General features: G+C 37.1%; 1 protein-coding gene across 4 annotated transcripts in view; it reads left to right on the top strand.

The window, feature by feature from the left end:
• Nucleotides 1-7,478: 7,478 nt before the first annotated feature.
• The window catches only part of CCDC172 (coiled-coil domain containing 172), a 65,841-nt gene continuing 51,085 nt past the window's right edge, over nt 7,479-22,234 (top strand). For 3 of the 4 annotated variants that reach the window (XM_078077073.1, XM_078077075.1, XM_078077072.1), the window contains exons 1-3: nt 7,532-7,614; nt 8,048-8,191; nt 8,362-8,447. In XM_078077073.1, the coding sequence (XP_077933199.1) occupies nt 8,113-8,191; nt 8,362-8,447 (165 nt within the window). In that variant the 5' untranslated portion in view covers nt 7,532-7,614; nt 8,048-8,112. Of the gene's footprint in view, nt 7,615-8,047; nt 8,192-8,361; nt 8,448-22,234 lie in introns of all 4 variants that reach the window. The other variant, XM_078077074.1, reaches the window with a different exon arrangement.

Genomic DNA, 22,234 nt, shown 5'->3' with positions numbered 1-22,234 from the left:
AGTTCTGTCCTGACATAGGGGCTTCGTGAGAGCCGGAATGTGTTGTCCATACTGTCCATAGCAGGTGCTTGCCCCACAGTTATAGTTTACACTTAAACTTACTCTGTGTGCCTTGAGTTAATGAATGTATATACTTTGTTGCTTGTTGCCCTGCAGGCTCCATGCATGCAGAAAGCTCATTCATCTTGTTCACTGTTGTAGCAGAGCCCAGTACACAGCACTTCTGCAATGGACACTTTGTGGATGACGTTTGTGGTCATTTCTCATGGCCTCACCCTAAAGTCATCTCAGCACTCTCAAGGCACGGAATTCCTAGGTTATCTTGTGAACCACCGACACAGGCTGCCAACCAGATGCAGGGGGCCGAGTAAAAGGAAACACAAGGTGTCTGATCATTTATGTAAAATATCATAGCTGGCACTTAAAGGAAGTGGAAACTAGTTTTCTGACCTCTGCAGTAATCAGCTTACAACGGGAAGCAGGAGATTTGAATCCCCCTATCTACTTCTAGATGAGAATATTATGTCTCATTTACAGTTACAGCCTTCTGGACTGAAATATCATATTTTATGAGTAATAGCATCTGTAAGTAAGATAAAAGACATCACAAAAGAAAATGAAAGCATTTAAAATACAACAATTACCGAAATAAAATCATCTTTAGGACATTCTTCTGACAAGTTCTCTTAGGGTTTATTAATTTCTTCTAAGAATATCACCATGAATCTTTTTTACGAGTGTTTGGATCCTGTGTGCACAATCTTTGCATTTATTCACTTGAGGCTAAGGCACAATAGAGTGCAGGATCTCAGCCTTTTCCTGCTTTTCTCTGTGTTAACATCTTGAAAAAGGAAATTGTAAAGGTAGATTATCAAAAGGTTTAAGAAACCTATTCATGTACACGTTTCATAAGTAGAATAACGAGATATAGCAGGAATGGAATTACAAGACCATCAAGTTTCAAATGATGATGTATATTACAACTTCAGTAATTCTAACATTTGCAATATTTCCTTACTTGTTTTCAGATATTTAAATTCCTTTCACTCTGTATGCATTCCCTTTAATTCTATTCCACAACTGCTTACTATTACCCATGAAATAATCAGCTTATTTCTGTTTAAAATGTTTCTTACTAAAAAAATTAAAAAATTTAAAAAAATAAAATGTTTCTTACTGAGCTCTTTTATTTCAATGCTAATTAATTGTTTCCTTTAACCACCTTACAAAGTTTCCATATTCCACTATCAACACATTTGCAATGTCAAATAAAAGATAAGGTTTATGAGCCATGTAAACTCTGATAAAACATTTTGAACTGTCTATGGCATCGTGAAGGGAAAATAATGACAGTGTCTGACTTTTATAAGGTAATACTATTGTACGAAGGCCACTAAGTCACTTCAAACATTGGAAGCATAAAGTAATTTCATCCTGATAAATGAGCAATTTAGCAAATTGTTTTAAGAAGAAAAAGGATTTATGGTTCATCTACCTATATGTATATATGAGCATTACATTTTTTCAAACTTTCCAAAGAGTCGCTGTGAATAATTCATAGAAAGCAATAGAAATATTAAAATGTATCCCAAATTTCCAAATAGTCACTATGACTAATTTCCTGAAATTAATAGAAATCTTCATAGAAATTGTAATAAGAGAATATGTTAATTGTTGGTTTAAATTTGAACGTATTCAACAACTAGAGTCATTTATTTGCGAGTAACCATGTACTTATTAGGTAGGCAAAGGCTGTGTTAATGATGAAAACAAATAACTGGTAAAAAAAAAAAAGCCTTAAATTTCTCTTTTTATTCTTTCTGTGTAATCCCAAACTACTTAAATTTATTGTCATGAAAACTGCAACTTGATACAACCAGATTTTAAGGCCCTTGTTTATTCATCTTTGTAATTGAAAATTCTTATTTGCCTTACATACAGTGTCCACCCAATAAATATTTATTAAATAAACAAATGAATTATACAAGGTGAAGAAGAGTGGTTTCCAGGTTGTGTTTTATTTTTGTTTTCCAGAGCTGACAGGCTAACCTCCTGGGTCGGGGCACCTGGGGAAGCCTTCCTGGACCCTGTGCTGGGCTCCTGACCCTGACAGTGTGAAAATCCAAGTTCACCAGTTTCACTACAGCTTTTTAATTACAAAGAGTTTGCTATTTCATGACTCCTAACGTGTTATTGGAATTTCTTCATGCAGTATATTTCACAACCAAAACAAGTTTGCTTTTCTCAATCAATAATTAAGAATTGACAGTTTACTTTCATTTCTATTATGGAAGTGTAAGACTGAAAATAAAATTGATACCTTTAGGTATTTATACTTATATATATGACTTTATCATATATATGTGTGTATTTGTATATATATATGCATATGTATGTATGCATGTGTGTTTTCTCTATATGTACCTATATTTATCTACCTCTCTCTTTTTATCTATCTATCTATCTATCTATCTATCTATCTATCTATCTAATCTCCTTAATGGGGAAGGGCTCCTATAGTAGGTGAATTGCCCCAGGCCAGCTCTGAACCCCAGCTGTTTTACCCTTTCTTCAAACTCTTGCTAGAAAGTTCAATATAGAAAAAAGATAAAAGAGGAGTTCTTTTAACTGAAGTAGTTGAAAGCCACTGGTGAACAAAAAAGATCTTTCATTGGAGCAGAAGGAATTAAGAAGGAGTTCTAAACCTAGCTCTGACATCAATTGCCTGTGCCATGTTGGGGAAATCCATCAACCTCCATGGCCTCCGTGCTAACATCTATGAAATAAAAGGATTGTGCAAGATGTTTTCTAAAGTCTAAAATAAACACTAAACACGAAAATACATTGATTGTAATAGAAATAAATCAGCCACTTAAGTTTTTTTTTAAAAAATCATAACTAGTTCCTGCAACTTAACTTTTAAGGTCTGTTATATGCATTGAATTTGTGTCCCCCTAAAAATACATTAAAATCCTAAATCTCTGGTAGCTCAGAATGTGACCTTATTTGGAAATAGGGTTATTACAGACGTTAATTATTTAAGATGAGGTCATACTGGTGTATGGTAGGCCTTTTATCCAATATGACTGGTGTCCTTATAAGAAGAGGAAAGAGAAAAAGAGGCAGAGACAGACTAGAAGAACTCCAAGGGACAATGGAGGTAGAGATTGGAGTGTTGCATCTACAAATCAAGGAACAGCAAAAATTACCAGCAAGGACCAGCATCTAGGAAGAGGTAAAGACCAGATTGTCCCTCAGAGGGCCCAGAAGGAACCAACCCTGCCAACATCTTGATTTCAGACTTCTGGCCTCCAGAACTGTGAGAGACTAAACTTTTGTTGTTCTAAATCACTGAGCTGTGATATTTTTGTTATAGCAGCTCTAGGAAACTAATATAAATATTAGGAATTGAATATAATACTTTGTATACAAATTTCATTTTTAGTTTTACATGTTAGATACACAGCTGGTTAAATAAGCATTTACAACACATGATCCATTCTCAGTTATTTTTCCTTAAATCATGTTTGATTTTAATTGGTTAAACATAGATTGTGTTACTAATCCAAATTCCATAAGTCAAAAAATATCTTCTGAAAAGATATTAACTTGTTGATGATAAGCATTTTTTTTTTTTTTTAGGAAATGTATCCGCTTTGAAATGAAACACAGCTGCTGAAACAGTCTTATTTTCTCCAGCCTCTAGTTTTTGGAGGCAGGAAATGAAGTAGTTAAGGATCTGCTTTAAGATTTTATCAGGGTTTAAATCCTGATTCTGCTACCATATGTGACCATGGACAAGTTACTTAGTTCTCTCTGCCTCACTTCTCCAATTGTAATGTGGAAAAAAGTAAAAGCATTGAACTTCTAAGTTTACTGGGTTGGTTAAGAGAATTAAGATGTGTCAAGGTCTCAGACAGTGGATGGCATGTAGTAAGTTATTAATACATGTTAGCTGTTATTCTCTTCCTTTCTAGTGCTTCAAACCCACTGCCACAGATTGACTGCAGGAGCAACTCTGACAGACCACTCACCTGCTGGAAAACATGACATGGTCCCCCGTCACATATATGAAATTGTTAAAGACCGTCTAGATGTTGGCTTCATCTAACTTTCTGCTTTTTTTTATCCCTTACTCGCTATCTATTGAAGTTACACCCTCCTTGAAAAGGTAGCTCATATCTATCCCCTACTGGTAAGTCTCCCGGATCACCTACATCAGACTTATTCTTTCTCCCTCTGCCATATTCCCCTAGCACAAGGGTGAAGCTCTCATATACAGTCTGCTTAGGAGTATTTGTGCATGCTACATCCCATTTGATAGATGATGACCTCCAGGAGGACAGGGCTTGTACCTTTCAATTTTGTATCCTCCCTAGTACCTAGCAGAGATTTTTTTTTATACTTAGTAGATACTCAATAAATCGTTGTTAAACTTGGTTGAACCTACGTTTTGTTTTTCTTTTTGGCAGATGCCCTAAGAAAAACATAAAATAAATGAATTACTTTTCTTCTTTTCATTGCAATATATATGCCCTGGGCTAGTGGGTATTTGCAAGCCTGGTTTAGAACCTAGGGAAGTCATCAATCTAAGAATGGAGAGGAAATGCATTTTAAATCACAAGAGCAATATAGCCTTATGTAAGGCCTTCTAGCAAAGCAATTATCAATGGCTCAATAACCCAGGTGCTAGAGTTATTATGAACAAAAGTCTGAGGTTGAGAGACAATGAGTGATCTTAACTTTTATATTCCATAGGTATGCAATTCAATGAAACATGTACAGATGGAAAGTTTAGATCTGAGAATCATATGTGGGTATCATAATGCAAATAATTGGCTTTCTTTCTGAAGAACATCTGTTGAAACATCTGAAAGCAGTCGTTTATACTGATGCCAAAATGCTGAAAAATATAATAATTCTCCAATGAGGTTAGAAATATCCGGGGGAAGAAAAATAGTTTTTACGTAGTTCTGTTTTTATTAAATCCTGTTGTTGTTTCTCTAATATGGCACATAGGAGATGCTCAATAATATTTGTTGAGTGAATGTTGAATGAATAGCAGAGACTCATTAAACCGTTGTTGAATGAATCATTTTTTCAGACTTATAAGATACCGTTTTCCAAAAATGGTATGCCCTAGTTTTACCATGCCGTATACCATTTTTATTTGGCATAAATTGAAGTAATGCTACTCTTGCTCTGAATATTATAGAATGTAATCAGCATGTATATCTACAAGAATAAATATCTTACTGAAGAAAATATATGAATAAAGCTAGTATATGATAATAATATTTTAATATCCTAACATGTTACTTTTACTCCTTATTATAAAACACTTAAAATTTGGGGCGCCTGGGTGGCTCAGTTGGTTAAGCATCTGCCTTCAGCTCAGGTCATGATCCTGAGGTCCTGGAATGGAGCCCCACTGCAGGCTCCTTGCTCAGAGGGGAGCCCCCGCTCCTGCTCCCTCTCAAATAAAACAAAATCTAAAACAAAACCAAAAAAACCACTTAAAATTTGAATTGTGAGCTTGCAAGATCATGTTTATTTCAACAAATAAAAGGAAAAACCCTGCTAATGTCTATAGTGGTGATGCCTCTGAGAAGAATTGAACTTGGGATTTAAAAGCACCCAAATATTCTGTGATATGAAGACTGCAGAAGATGAAGAAGCCATTTCTCCCCATAACCCCATTCCAGAATTTCCAGCAGTTCTCTCTTGCATATGCCTGTGTGAGTGAGGCGACTGGGCTCCCGAAAGGCTGCCTAAATTCCACTCTGCCAAGTTTTCAGTACAGAAAGAACATGTTAAATAATAAATGTGAGTTTGAGTGTAACTAATAAAATTGGAATGTTAAAGAGCAGCATGCTTTTGAAAAGCAGCCTCCTTGTGAGGATGCCCCCTGTGCAAGTCCACGGGAAATAATTCTGAAGGGAGTGATATTAATTAGTAATATAATTTATCTTCTGGAAGCCCTTTCCTTTGATAGCGCCGTGGCACAGTTCATAAGCTTCCAAACAAATGCTCAAAGAAAATGGTTCAAGCCACAATTTCAGTTTTGTTTTCCATCCTCGAACGGATGAAAGAGTCAAATTTATTTCAGTATATCTAAGTTTTACACATGCATCACATGATGGAGGATTATGAAGATATAAAAGTATATTCATGAAGAGTTTTCAATGAAATGGTAAAATGCTTATGATGTAATCAAAGGAAAACAGAGCGGTATCCAAAATTAAATTCATGGCCTCTGATCTCAGATTTCTTGGTTTCAGCTCTAGCTCTGCCATATACAAGGTGTATATATACAAGGTAGGCTGCCTTGGGCAAGATACTTAACTTTCCTGCTCTCAGTTTTCTCATCTAATACTATAAAGGTAATAGTAAAAATCATTGTGTTCAGAATAGTGCCCAGCATATACTTAATAAATAATATTAATCATAATTATTATTATCCACAATATTGTCAAACTTGTAAAAGAAAAATGCAAGGTGGGAAGGATTAGCTGGAAGGCAGTAGCCAAAATGTTATTAATACTTGCTTCTGAATGGTATGTTTATGGGTAATTCTTTTCTACAGCATTACACTTTTCTGTATGTATTGTTTTGTAATACAGTTTAAATACAGTTCAAAAATTAAGTTTTATGCATACATGGCTTGATGGAAATTGAGGTGGAAATTTGGAATAGGTTAAAACTTATAGCCCAATATACTACAGCATTAATGAAATATTAATTAACACTCTTATACAGATGATGGGACAGACAGAATTCACATTTACTTTCTTTCAATTCTAATACAATCTAACTAAAAATTATTTTTTAGGGGCGCCTAAGTGGCTCAGTCGGTTAAGCGTCTGCCTTCGGATCAGGTCATGATTCCAGGATCCTGGGATCGAGCCCCACATCGGGATTCCTGCTCAGCGGGGAGCCTGCTTCTCACTCTCCCACTTTCTCTCTCTGTCAAATAAATAAATAAAATCTAAAAATATATATATATATATTTTTTGAAGTTTAGCCAGTGTCAATTCTACATTCAGAAAAAAAGTCAAATGTTTATTATAATCTTACAATTTTGGCCTACTAAAACTAAAAATGCTTTATTTTTTAATTTAAAAATCCCATGCAAAAGTCCCAAAGGTGCCTTTCATGTTTAAGCTTTAATTAGCAACCACTTTGGTCTCTGACACACATCGTGCAGATATTGAAGTGTTAATATTACTGAAGCTTGATTACAAAAGGCAATGATTAATTTTAAAGCGGACTAAAAAGATATGCCCTGATTACAAAAGAATGATTAAGACGGAATGTCAGACGTTGCACATTTATAGCATTTTCTGCCACAGTCAAAGGATAAGACGTTGCAGTTTATATTTAGAATCATGAGCACTTAGTTCTTTATAATGCTGGGTGTTTGCGCCTCGGAGAAAGATCACCACAAGTCCAAGTAAAGCCTTAAGCCCTTTGGGGCCATGTGGCCAAAGCAAAGCGCCTGAACGCAGACTGGGCCCAACGGGCCGCCGTAGTTCAGTCCCCACCCGGCGAGGCCGAGCAGACGCACCTGCCACGGGCCGCAGGAAGGTCTCCCGCCCACGGTATTGTTAGCAAGTACGCGTTTTGCTGTGGGGCAGAGCATTATGAGGACCTCTCCCTAAAAATAGAGGAGGTGGAGAGGAAAAGGCCAGCCACACACTGGGGTGCTGCCCAGGCCGACGCCGACGCCACGGCTCGCGGCCTCTATTTTTATTTGCCCCCGGCACAGAAGGGAACCCCGAGAGGGCCTGGGTCCTCGAATGAGGGGAGCTGCGTTCAGCCAGGGAACGAAAGCAGAGTTTCTGTCCCGGGCAGAGAGAGGGTGCGAGGGGGGATAAACGGTTGTCTGGTTGTCTGTTGCTAGTGAACCGGGGAAACCAAGGCCGGGAGCCGGGCTGGCGCCCCGCTTCGCGCGTCCTGAGCGGAGGCCCATCCAGGGAGAGCCCCGCGCGGAGGCCCATCCCGGGGAGAGCCCCGCGCGGTCCTCCGTCCTCCCTGTGCTTTCCAGGGGCCTCGGACTCCGCCAGCAGATCCTGAAGGGCGTCAACCGATCCGCGGGAGCCCGGGCCTGAGATGAGTTTAGAGTCCTTGTTTCAGCACATCATCTTCTCGGAGCATCAGGCCGAGGAGAGTCGCCGCGTGATCCGAGAAGGTCGGTGCTTCTGTCGCCCTCTGCGGCCTCGGTCTCCTCGAGGGGGGGGCTTAGAGCGAAGGCAGCAGCCAAGGCGTGGTCAGAGCAGGGAGGGGGCTCCGCTGTCCACGTGCACAGACATGGGGACTTCAGAAAGTTAGAGATGTTGAAGGATTTCATTTGTATTCCAGTAAGGTCGGAGATAAACAGATGTCGTGAAGATATGAAGAAAGCAACCGAGGAGCTGAACGAAGAGAAAAACAAGTTGGAATCTAAGGTAGCTTGACGTGCAGAGCATGCGCATTCTCACTTGAAAAAAATCTATTTGAACTTGGCTTTTTGAAGATATTTTACTATTTAACCAGTTGTCCTTCAAGTAGGAGGCACACTCCTGGGCGGGTTAGTGCAGTGCCATATTGCTGGGTAGTATTTCAAACTCCAAATGCAAGGACACTCATTCTAATAGGCACTTGTCCTAAAGGAACCAGTTTAAGTAATAATGAATGGATTGTCCATGTTGCGGGATGGTTAACTTTTTAAAAAAGCCCGATGTCACTGGAAAAAATAATTGTTCAATAAGTAGTTGGTGCAGGCTCTACGTTTTGAATAGTAAATAATTCAAGAAGTGTGCTGCGTGATGTAACAATTGGAATGTAACTTTCCAACGAGTCTCTGCCTTTTGTTTTTTTTTTTTTTTCAATTCTCTACCGCATTTTGGACATTTCTTTCATCCCGAAGTAGAATTTTTTCACTAGCATCTTTCTTTTCTGCATCATTTGAAAAGTTATGTTATTTTAAGTAGAAGCAAGGAAATCCGATGGCTTCTTGAAGGAGGATTTTGAAGGGTGGGTAGAATTCTGGAAAGGCAGAAATAAGTAATAGGAGAAAAGTTATTTGGGGCAGAGAGAGGATATGAACAAAAGGGAAATATGCCCAAGGCATATTGGGAGAGAAATCTAGTCAGAGCAGAGAGCTGATTTCTGGGAATAGGAGGAAACCATTCCAGGCTTTTGATCAGGGAGTGGTGTGATAAAAGTGGTTTTAGGAAGATTTCTCTGAGCCCTGGGAGGAAGGGAGCTAAGAACATCATCCAAGTATGCCCTAATGAAGGCCTTGCCTAGGGGGCAAGGGGGGACGACAGTCATTCAAAAGTATTTGTTCAACACCTAGAGATAAACTAAGCAAGCTGTGTGCAATGGGAAATCTGTTTGAGGATGTCTGCTTAAAAAAATGTCTATTTTGGGGTGCCTGGGTGGCTCAGTTGTTAAGCGTCTGCCTTCGGCTCAGGTCATGATCCCAGGGTCCTGGGATCGAGCCCCACATCGGGCTCCCTGCTTGGCGGGAAGCCTGCTTCTCCCTCTCCCACTCCCCCTGCTTGTGTTCCCTCTCTCGCTGTGTCTCTCTCTGTCAAATAAATAAATAAAATCTTTAAAAAAAAAAAGTCTATTTTAACTTCCTAGTGTGAGGAATTTCTAGTTTTCTTTGTGAACAAAAGTAGTCATAGATCCCTTCTCTACTTGGTGAGTTTCTGCTCTTCTTTCAAGTCTTACCCAAATGTCACCTGTGAAGCCCACCGTCGGACAGCTTGGAGAATTTTTTTTATTATAGTTCAGGGCACCATGTTACAATTAAACAAGAGTACTTACTTGCATTTGTGTTTGTATCCCTCACTGTTTTGGGGGCAACACATCTGGAATTTTTTTCTTAACCATCTTTTGTTTCCACAGCTTGTAGCCAGCGCCTAGCACCTAGTTTACTTTGGTGTTTGAATGAATTAAAGAGAACTAATAGTAAGATAATAGGGAGGTGCTGTCTTTTAAGATAGAATTTTGGACTGTTACTCAATGAGACCCTAGGTCCTGTTTTGCTTGTGAGTAGCAGATAAAGTAGCTGCTAACACTATAAACTGATGGGAAGGGCAGAGCATTAAGAACGTCATGATGTAGCTTTCTTTTTCTTTAAAAAGAATTGAGATACTTTAAGGATTGGTAACTGGAAGCTAATAGAAGTAATAGGCAAAACATACAATTAGGTAATGCTTAGCTGACACTCACTGAGCACTTACTGTATGCCGGGCACTATTCTAAATGCTTCACCCATATTAAGTCCTTTAACCCTGCCAGGAATCCTGTGATGAGGCACCATTATTAATCTCCTTTTATGGGTGAGGAAACACAGAGGTTAAATGACTTGCCCATGATATATAATTAAAAACAATTAGGCTACCATAATGAAAGTAACAATTGAGTAATGACAACATATTTTATTAAAACAGATTTCTTGAGCTCATCTTAGATTTTTTTCTTCACGAAATCCACATATAATAATGTATCTGAAGCTTTTGCAGTTAGTTTAGGGCAGTTTTTAAAAGGTCACTTATGTAAGTTTTTATACAAAATGTATTTTTCCCGGATTGGTGAAGATATTGACCTGACAGATAACAAATGTTAAAAAAAAATTTGCTCTTTATATGTCTTCTTTGAAAAAAAAATAGGTTTACTCTTTGTACTATTTTCTTTTTTAGCAGCCTGTTTTGTTGAAAATGGAAATGTAATTTGTTGCTAAATACACATACATAAAAAATGTTGACTCAAATATTTATACTTGAGAAAAGACAGAGCAAGTCCTTAACATTGTTTAGAAACATCTGCTGAAATTACTAATTAATATAGGCTCTTAAATGTGCGTTGTTTTTTGATCAGCTCATATACATGGTATCTTACTAATAAAATTAACATATGAGGTTCACAGTTCATACAATACTAATTTGTAATTGAAATAATTTGATTTATAATATGGTCAAAATGGTGTGTATGTGTATGGATAAAGATTTTTAAAGTGGGACCACAATTATAATGTAAATGACTAATGGGAACAACTGAAGAAGTAATCATAAATTGATTTCTTGTATCTTTTATTCTCAGAGTTAATTATATGTCTGCCAATAACAATGAAAATATATTTACTTGAATATTTGACTTGGCATTTATTGACCAATTTATCAAGTGGAAGCAGCATTGGGAGAAACTAGAACATAATTTGAATAGGCCAGTGCTTGAGCTATTTGTACAGTGATACATTCAGATAATATTTGGGGCATTTACTTTGGAAGTTGCTTGTGTTCAAAAAATGTATTTAGGAAGTACAGTACTCATTTTTTTTCTGTTCTGTAAAACCCAGGTAGCATGTAATTAGAACTTGAATGATAGCATTTGCCTTTCAGGGCTCGATGAGTCCTTTAAAATACATGGTTGCAAAAGTCTCAGATTATATAGTATGAGTACTTTGTGCATTGGAGAGCTACAGTATGGCTGGTTAGGTTTGGTAATATGAAAACAGAAAGACAAGAACATGCCCTGGATTTGCATTAATGCTTACCCAAATACCCAAAGCTTCTGATAGTCAAGGAAAGGCTTTATAGTATTGATGACAGAGCAAATCCAAAATTAAGAACTCACAGAACATTTGTAGTTTCTTCTAAGCATCTAAAAGTTTTTATTTTAAAAATAGTATATAGTTAAAATTTGGGCATTTAATCTGTAAAAACATATTATATAAAACCTAACATAATACCATACTGTCTCAAAAGAAAGTAAATGGAAGAAAGCTATTTTGTTTAATTTTTCTTCTCCCAATTTTACCTTATTATGTAAACATTATAACAATAATAAAATAATATGGCATGAATTTTTTTTAAAAAATTCATTATATTGAAATAAACAAGTAACTTAAGGTGGCTTCTTTTACTTCAAAATGTGCACATTCCTTTTTTTTTTTTTTTTTAGTTGATAAAAACCCTCCCAGTTAGGGACCCTCCTAGTTAGGAACCCTCCCAGACCAGCAGACAAAGTCGTATCTGTTCGTACTCTATTACCTAATTAGGGAAAGAACAAAATCACAAATTATTATCATATATAATATTGAAATGGAGTTTTGTTATGGAGATTTTTCTTTTTGTAAAAGTTGCATCAAGAAAAATTTATATCCATCTTTAATTTTATTAATTAAAAGTTACTTAAAAACAAAAGGACATTATTTCTTCGCTCAAACATTGTTTAAATAGCAGTACATGTGAATTATTTAATCCCAATTTTAGAAAATAACATGGAAATTCTGTTTATCACAATTTTACACATTCCTATATATAGGTTCATTAATTGTGACCAGGACACTTTTGGGGGTAGTTACACTTAGTTGTTTGCCCTGTCTCTGACTTTTTTACATGAAAGTCTTTTAAGCAAAATCCCTCCTGTCCTAAACATGTACAGCTGATTTTTAAAAAATTGTAGTGTAGAATTTTGGTATATTGTCTCTTACATTCACTTTGATCATATGTACAGTTCCATAGCCAATCATATTATTGAGTCTGGAGTCCATTCTACAGAGGACTTTTTATTTATTTATTTATTTATTTATTTATTTATTTATAAGATTTGATTTATTTATTTGACAGAGAGAGACACAGCGAGAGAGGGAACACAAGCAGGGGGAGCGGGAGAGGGAGAAGCAGGCTTCCTGCTGAGCAAGGAGCCCCATGTGGGGCTTGATCCCAGGACCCTGGGATCATGACCTGAGCCAAAGGCAGACGCCTAACAACAGAGCCACCCAGGCGCCCCAGAGGACTTTTCTTTTATACTCAAAGTACTTGCTAGAGGTTTGGTGGATGTTTTCTTCATTCCCCAATGCTACTTCCAGAACATTTCTCTCCCTCCTTATGGTAGCTCATGCTATGTTCTACCATCATTTACCCATTTCTCTTTTCTGTTATCCTACTAATTCACTGGGTACTCTCCCTTGCTCTTAGAATTGGTACCTGGTCCCAGGTCCCACTCTTCTCTTATTTCATCTGGATCTTGAGTCCATTTCTGTCTTTCTCCATTATTAACTTGCCTATGTATTCATTTCCCTCTTTATTCTTAGATTTCACCGTTGGTCATTCCACTCTTCCTCCTGACTCCTCTCTCCTTTTTTTTCACTTCCCTGGCAAGACTCCAACTCCAAGTGAACCAATTACCTGCTACTATGTCAGCACTCAGGCAGTTCCAGGGGAGATTGGATCCAGTATTCACTAACGTGAGCCTCAGCTTCAACTGAGACTTCTACATTGCCTGGAAATTCTACTACATTCCTTACTCTCTGTAATGACTATTTCAACCTTCACTCTTCTACATTTTATCCTCTCTTCTGAACTACTTAACTCTCAGGAGGTAATTTTGCCTTTTGTTTCAGAGAAAATAGAAAACATCCACCAGGAAATTTTTTATTTTCCCACCTGCCGATCTTCAAACCTGCCTGTGTGAAGACCCATCTCCCCTTTCTTCCTGTTTTCTTGAATGAGATGTCCTTCCTCCTGAAAAAGGATACTTCTAGCTATGCTTCAAATCCCATCATCTCCTGTATCATCATTATCATTATCATCATCATTGTTATGCATATTAGTGGGAAGGGGCCTATAGAGAGAGGTTGAAGACAAAGACTAGAGAGAAAATATAATCAAGAGTTAAAAGTCCCTGAGGAGGTGGAAGGAGGATGGGTGGGATCCAGAGCCTAAGGTAAGAACTAGCCTTCGACAAGAGGAGAGATACCTCTTCTGTTGTAAAAACTGAAAGTAAGGGGCACCTGGGTGGCTGAGTCAGTTAAGCGTCTGCCTTTGGCTCAGGTCATGATCCCAGTGTCCTGGGATCCAGCCCTGCATTGGGCTCCCTGCTCAGCGGGGAGTCTGCTTGTCCCTCTCCTTCTGCCCCTCCCCCTGCTTATGCTCTCTCCCTTGATCTCCCAAATAAATAAATAAAATCTTAAAAAAAAACCAAAACCCTAAAAGTAATAGTATTGACCAAATCATTACTATATATCAGGCCTTATGCTAAGCATTTTACAAACCTTAGCTCAATTAACTCTCACAATTATTGAGAATTATTCCATTATTCATTTGAGAAAATTGAGACTCAGAGAAATTAAGTACCTTGCACGAGGTCGCATTAAGTGGCAAGTAATAGATGGAAGATTTGAACGTATATGGGGTTAACTAGAGAGCCTCACTCTTTTTTTTTTTTTTTTTTTAAGATTTTATTTATTTGAGAGAGAGAGAACACGAGCAGGGGGAGGGACAGAGGGAGAAGCAGACTCCCTACTGAGCAGAGAGCCTGATGCCAGGCTGGATCCCAGGACCCTGAGATCATGACCTGAGCTGACGGCAGACACTTAACCGACTCAGCCACCCAGGCACCCCCGAGAGCCCTCACTCTTAACTGCTGTAGTAGAGTGTAAAGAACAGAATAAGGAAAGGATGAGGATATAGGAAAGTTTGGAGACAGTGACAGGAAACGAAAGGCATGGTTCACTAAAAGCCACCTAGCTTTGTTAGTTCAACAATTTTGATGAGTATGTGTCTTAGGTGTTTAATGAAATTATTAATAAGAATGTTTTATTTCTTTGTTCCTCTGCTTTTACAGTTGGGTGGCCTTATGCGAGCAAGGTAACACCATGAGTTTGCAGAAGCTTCCCTGTAATCATAGGGGCTACTCATTGGTACAGATCTATTTTAGTCAGGTAGCAGGTTAGCCGCTGAGGGTTGAGACCAGTCAGAAGTACCACCCTTTCCTTAGAAGGTTCTATCAGTTTAGGGTGCTTTTGGTTGCAAATAATAGAAATTCAGTTCAAAATGACTTAAACATATTGAGAAACAATTGACTTATATATTTGAAAACCCAACCTTTGATTCAACAGTTATATCAGTTGGAATTGCATCAGGTTGCTTATAACAAAAATGTAACCATAGTGGCTTTACCAAATAAGGGGTTATTTTTTTCTATGTAACAGAAAGTATGGAGGTAGGAAATCCACAGCCATTTATTAAAATTGCTCAAGGAAATCGTGAAAGACCCCAGTACATTCTTTCTATTCCACTATCCTTAGCTTGTGGCTTTCATCCTTATAGTCACAGTACTGCTCCATCTGCAGGCATCATATTTGAGTTCCAGCTGGAAGAAGAGGAGAGCATAAAAATCAAAAGACTTCTCATGTGGCTTTATCATTGTTTTGGTGGAAGGGAAGTCCTCTCTAAGGACTTAGTGCTGCATCTTAAGGATTAGAATTTTTCACATGGTCAACCTTGGAAAATGGAGCCTGGGAATGTAAATACTTTTTAGCTGGATGCATTACTGCTCTGAATAAAATTGGGATTTTATTAATAAAGAAGAATGGCCGAATGCTGGTTGTCCTTTTGTTCCCCTAAAAGTAAGTAATAACTCCCCTAAAAGTAAGTAACAACAACTGCTTTCTCCTTCTAAATCAGGGAGAGAGAGAGAAGGAAGTTTATAGAAGCTTTCTCTGAAAAGCAAGGAAATTATCCTCATCGGATACCTTCTTCCATCTCATATCCACAAATTGTAACATGTGACTATCCCTGAACCAGTAACTGTGGTCAAAGGTAGTAAATTCGTCCAAATTCGGTGAGCTGTCTAGGGATGGTACAAGTTTCCAAAAACTAATAGTTAACCAAAGAAAGGAGGAATACATGTTTGAGAGGCAACCACAGTGTCTACAACAAGTATTTTAGTGGTTAAAGCCAGAATGACCATGTAGAGAGTCCCTGTCATTGGTTGAAGTATGTAAGGTTAATTATGTTTATCATTTAATCTTAGTATGATTTATCATATATGAAAGAATATAATGCAAGGTTTTCCCTTGTAAGTTACCCCTCAGTCAAGCAAGAGTTGTTTTATGTTAGAGTCCTTAAGAAGCCTTTATGTTATTACATGCACTTAAAATTCCTTTATTTTGAACAAGAGCTCGATGATAGTTTGAGATGCTTGAAGGAATCACCAGATTGAATTGATTTTTAAAAAGTAGGCAACGACATTTAACAGATTGCTAAATCTGGGAGTATGACCTCAGAATTCTAAGTGCTAAATGTCATTGTGAAAAAGCCACTTAATAATAACCCCCCCAAAAAATCCACAAATCTCTAAAACATAGTATTGTGATAAAAAAGTAACCTATAGAAGGTACATAAGTATATACCATTTAAAAACACACAAAACATCTATGAGGGATTATAAATATATAGTGAACTATAATGACATGCATGGAATGGTAAGTAGCAACATCAAGTAGTGATTATCTCTGATGGGGGGTGGAAGATAAATGTAATCAGGGAAGGGTATACAGGTCACTTGAGCTGTACACATAATGTTTAATTTCTTAAGCTGGGGGTGGGGACATAGCTGTTATGTGACTTTTAAAAATAAAGATACATTTTGAAAGTTACAAAGCAGTGTTTTTTAGTCTATTCAAAAAGTTACACAGCCATCACTAATTACAGAACATCTTCATCGCCCCAAAAAGAAACCCTATGCCCATAGCAGTTCCCCTCCACCCCCCTCAAACTCCACCAGCCAAAGTCACCACTAATCTACTTCTGTCTCCAGACATTGCATTTAAGTGGAATTTTATGATAGATGGCCTTTTCTGACTGGCTTCTTTCACTGAGCATGTTTTCAAGGTTCATCCATATTGTAGCATGTATCACTACTTCATTCCTTTCTATGGCTGAATAATATTCCATCGTACGGATATACCTAATTTGTTTATCCATTCAACAGTTAATAGACATTGGGTTGTTTCCACATTTTAGCTATTATGAATAATGTCACTATGAATATTTGTCTACAAGTTTTTGTATGAACATACATTTTCAATTCTCCTGGGTATTCCATCCAGGAGTGGAATTTCTGGGGCATATGGTATGGATAGGTTTAACTTTTTGAGGAAATTCCAGACTGTTTGCAGAGTAGCTGCACCATCTTACTTGTCACCAGCAGTATCCCAGGGCTCCAATTTCTCTATAGCCTCACCAACACTAGTTATTTTCTGTTTTTTTTTTATTTGTTTTGTTTTTGTGTTATAGCCATCTTAGTGGATGTGAGACAGTATTTGGTTTATACTTTGGTTTTGGTTTATATTTCAAGTTCCTTAGTGACATTAATGCTGAACATCTTTTCAGGTGCTTATTGGCCATTTGGCACATCTATTCTTAAGATGAGCTGCTGGATTAATGGTCGTGTCCATGGTTCCACTTCTTTTATTGGGGGGCACTGGTCTCTGAGAAGTAGTGATCTCTCTTCATATTGATAGAACTGAAATGATTACATTTCTAAATGAAGTGAAAAATATTACATATAGCATCTATTGAACTCCTTTTTCTCAACTTTGTTTTCATGATCTTAAGAAAATCCAAAGAATATTTCATGGTAATAGCAGTTTAGAGCAAACCCTATAACAGTATGCCAGATAGCCTTTCTATTTGCAAGTCCTTATAAATCACAAAAGTTGCACACTTTCTGGCTTGGGTCCACAAAGTGGAAAATCTACTGCACTGTTTCTAATTGTATAAAATCTACACCAGTGTGCCTATTTCTTCTCTTCTCTTTTTTTTTCTCTTTTCTCTTTCCTTTCCTACCCTCTTCTTTTTTTCTCTTTTCTCTTTCCTTTTCTTTCCTACTCTCTTTCCTACTCTAAGTAAATTGTTTAGCCTGAAATGTTAGAAATGTTCTCAACAGAAAAAAAAAAAAAAAAAAGCTTCCTTTCCAGGAATGGAGAGAAGGGTTCTCTAATTAAAGAACAGTAAGTTTGTGGCTCAGTGTGCAGAAAGCATGAGATTACATTTAGTTTGCTAACCTCCTAAGACTATACAGCACAAAAGATTGCCCTTTCAGAAGTTTGCCTTTTTGCCTTTTGTGATTTCTTAGAAAGTCAATTAACTGTGTTCCTCATTTCTAAATATCTCCAATCACACATTGAATAATTATTCATTCAACAAACATTCATTAAGCAACTTCTACATTGCACTGTGAATAAGTGGAAATAAATTACATAATGACTTTCTACCTTAATTTGAGAATTGGCATCAAACAGCTTCAAGTGTATAAACTTAACTGTAAACTCAAAATTCTTGATGTTCTCCTTTCTAAAAAAAGTTTGTAATAACTTTTGATGTTTTCTCTGTGGTTCTATAAAGAAAAACTTTTCATATTTGTCACGAGTAATTAAAGCATAAAAATAGATGAGGGCACCAGATGTCCTTAGAGTACAGCACTGGGCATTTTCGTGGGGGTGGTCTATTTTTCTCAGGGTGTTTGCCTTTGCAGTGGGTTCTGTTGTTCTTGAATATGCGAACTATTCTTTGACTTTGGGGCTTTTGCACTTGCTGTCTCCTCTGCCTGAAATGCTTCTTCCCTCAGCTAGGGGTGTTTTGTGCACACTCATTTCTTTTAGGTCTCTTTCAGCAGGGTGGCCAGCCATTCCACTGGAATGTGAGCCTTTACGTCAAGACATGCAAATCTTGGTGGTTGGTTACCTGAGGTTGCAGTTGCCACTTGAGAGCTATAGTTTTTAAAGAGTGATCTGCACCCATAGGCATCCCCAAGACTCTTTCAGAAGGTCTGTGAACTATTTTCTTAATGATGCAAAGGCATTATTCGCTATTTTCACTGTGCTTGCATGCACATTGATGTAAGTAAAGGCAATGAAGAGTAAAACTTCTGGTGCCTTCGCACAAATCAAGGCAGTAGCATCCAACTGTACTAGTAGTCATTGCATTCTTCACTGCCATAAACCCACAGTAAAAAACAAAACCCACCAGTTTCACTATATGCCTTGGTTGTTTTGAAGTTGACCATTGTGTGTATGAGTTTTTAATACTGCATGTGATGAAATGGGAAGTTCACATAAAGTACTTCTGTGTTCCAGAATACAATGATTGTCTCAAGGGAGAGTACTTATGTGATTGAGTTACAAAATGAACTGACTTTTTTTTTTCTAGAACACCATTTTTACTTGAACAACTGACAGGCTGTAGTTATTTAAACTTGAATACTTGGCAAAATTTTCTCAAAAATGAAGTGACCCTGACATTTAAAGGCAAACAACTGATAGTAGTAGTAATATTTTGACAATGATAAGATTCAACCTTTCAAACAAAAGTTAGAATTTTGGAAGACTCGTATCTGTCACTATAAACTTGACAGTATTTTTCCCAATACTTAAAGATTTTTCTGATGAATTTGTTGATGACATTAATGAATGTTATTTTTTAGTATCATATTGTGAAATGTATTAACGTTTGGAGGATCTGAATAGTTCAGTGAAGCGATAGTTCCTGAATGAGCAGCACATAATGTTACGAAACCATGCATGGATAAAAGATCCTCTGAAAGCACCATAGACCAATAGGTTTTATTGTAACAGAAGGTGAAAAGTTCACTGAAATAGTTTCAGATTCCACATTGCAACTAACCTTTAAGGAACTGTCATTGGTTTAGTTTGGGTGCAGTATCAAGCATACCCACAATCATTTGAAAAGGGTATTAAAATATATTGTGTGAGGCCAGATTTTCTGCCTATACTTCAAACAAAAAACGTATTGAAAAAGATTGAGTAAAGAAGCAGATGTGAGAATCCAGTTGTCTTCTATTAAGCCAGACATTAAAAATATTTGCAAAAAAATGTAAATGCAACTCTTCTTACTATTTTTTGTGGGGGGGGAATACTATTTTTTCGTAAATATATATTTTTAAACATGCAATGAATTTACTGTTATTCTTAATGAATTAAATGTTTCTTAAAATTTCTGTTTTAATATATTTGATACAGAAAATATTGATAGGTCTAGCTTACAAAAACAATCAAACAAAAATGTCTTCAATAATTTTTTAAGACTGTGAAGTCCTAAAGATGGAAAAGTCATGAGACCAAAAAGTTTAGTAATGGCTACTGGAGAGGATCCTCCCTGACCTCCAGTATATAAAAAAGTATCACCCCATCCCATTTCTCTCTATTCACGATCCTTTATTTTGTAACACTACTGCCTCTTGACATATTTTATATCGATCTGTTTATTACTTGTCTCCCCCCAATGGAATGTAAGCTCCACAAGAAATACAAATTTATCTAGTTTGTTCACTACTGTTATTCCCAGTATCTAGAACAGTGCTTGAATTGTAGTGGGTGTTAAATAAATATTATTGAGTGAATAAATTAAAACATTTCTCATAGGATTCTGTTTTCTGTTCTCTTCTGTGAATTCTGCTTGTTTCATCTGATGGCTTTCTTATGTAATGGTGTATTTTCTTATGAGCTTTAAATTTTTCTATTGTGAACTTACCTTTAGCGGGGCTTATGTTTCCTTGGGGTACCACATATTCCCTTAATAAAAAAGACGTCCCTATGGAGCAGTTTCACTGCTGCTGCCAGGGCCTTAATTTCACTTGTTCAGAACCAGTTTTTATGTTAATTTCTGAGCTTAGGATTTCTGCAGTACATGAGTGAGAGATACAGAAATCTCATATCCATGAACCGTTCAAGCTTGGGGTTGGAGCTTCTTGGGGATGACTCCTTCCACTCATGGCGCAATGGTGGCAGCTCATTTATATGCTGCTTCTCTAAACCAATGAATGGAGTTTTGTTATTCCTCTTGCACAGCTGGCACAGACACTTCTCAATTCCTGACTTTATCCAGTGAGCCCAGTTCCAGCACCCTCTGGTCTTGACTTTTGGTCTGATGTGGGCATTTAAAACCCTAGCCCCTAACACCTGTACCCAATCTCAAGGATATCCCTTGGGCTTAAAATCTAGTACACCATTTTTACCCCGAGTCACCTCTCTGTTTTTGGCATGACAATTTCCCATTCTTACTTTCAGGTTGGCTATGTAAATGATACCTTATTTTAAAGGTAGTTCTATTTTATATAGCATTTCTCTGTATTTGAGTAGAAAGTGGGTCCTTCCCACATTTGTTTAGACTGCCATATTAAACAGAATTCTTAACTTTTAATTCTTTAACTTTAAAATTTTTTAATGCTTCAACTTCCTCATTCTTGGGTTCTTATTTCTTTTTTATCTTTTGGTCAATCTGTATAATTGTTCAAGTAAATTTTCAGGGAAAATATGTGCATGATGGATTTTCTAAGCCATTAAGATCTTAAATTTCTTTCTATTGTTTTCACACTTGAATGAAAATTTGTCTGTATACAGAATTCTTGGCTCACACCTGTTTTTAGAAAATTATGTAGATCTAACACTACTGATTTTTTAAAAGTTTTTATTTAAATTCCAGTTAGTTAAAATATAGTGTAATATTAGTTTCAGGTGTACAGTTTAGTGATTCAGTACTTACATACAGCACCCAGTGATTGTCACAGTAAGTGGCACTACTGATTTTTGAAATTTATTAATGCAGAAGAGAAATATTGAAATCAGCCTGGTTTTTATTTTTTTATTTTTCTTTTTAAAGATTTTATTTATTTATTTGAGATAGAGCACGCACATGTGCGCACAAGCGGGGGTGGGGGAGTGGTGGGAGAGGCAGATGGAGAGGGAGAAGCAGACTCCCCAACTGAACAGGGAGCCCGATGTGGGGCTTGATCCCAGGACCCTGGGATCATGACCGGAGCCAAAGGCAGACGCTTAACTGACTGAGCCACCCAGGTGCCCCTCAGCCTGCTTTTTAAAAATCCTTTTTAGGTAGCCTGTTTTCATTTTTCTTCCCTGGTTGGTTGTGCAGATTTCTTCATTCTTCTAATTCCAAATCTGTTCACAGATGTACCTATTAGTTTTGTTTAGACCATGGGTGAGCCTCCCATTTTAACCTCAACTATTACTTGTGATTTCTTTTCTGAGTACCCCTATTCCTTATAAGATCTTTGTTCTTTGTTCTCTGAACCCGTGATCTTCTCAGCAGCCTTGGAGAACTCTTTATACTTTACATTACTGATTCCATCTTTTGCAGTGTTGGTTCTGTTATTTAATACTCTGTAAATTTAAAAGCTGTGTTGGGCTCTTACTTATCTTTTTTATATTTCTTTCATTTCCTGTCTTCCTTTTTATCTCAGCTTTGCTTTTTTTTTTTTTTTTATCTTACTCTCTTATGTCCTGACTTGCTCTTGTTTTTTGGGGGACATACCTTTGCACTCTTTTGAGGACATCACATAATTGATAAACAAAATTTATCTCTTTGCACCCTGTAGCTGTAATATATTACAGAGATTTATAATACTCTTTCTCTGT

This window comes from Halichoerus grypus, chromosome 7 (genome assembly GCF_964656455.1).
Source record: "Halichoerus grypus chromosome 7, mHalGry1.hap1.1, whole genome shotgun sequence".
NCBI lineage: Eukaryota > Metazoa > Chordata > Mammalia > Carnivora > Phocidae > Halichoerus > Halichoerus grypus.
The sequence above is the reverse complement of the archived record's forward strand: the minus strand, read 5'-3'. Positions and strand labels throughout refer to the sequence as shown.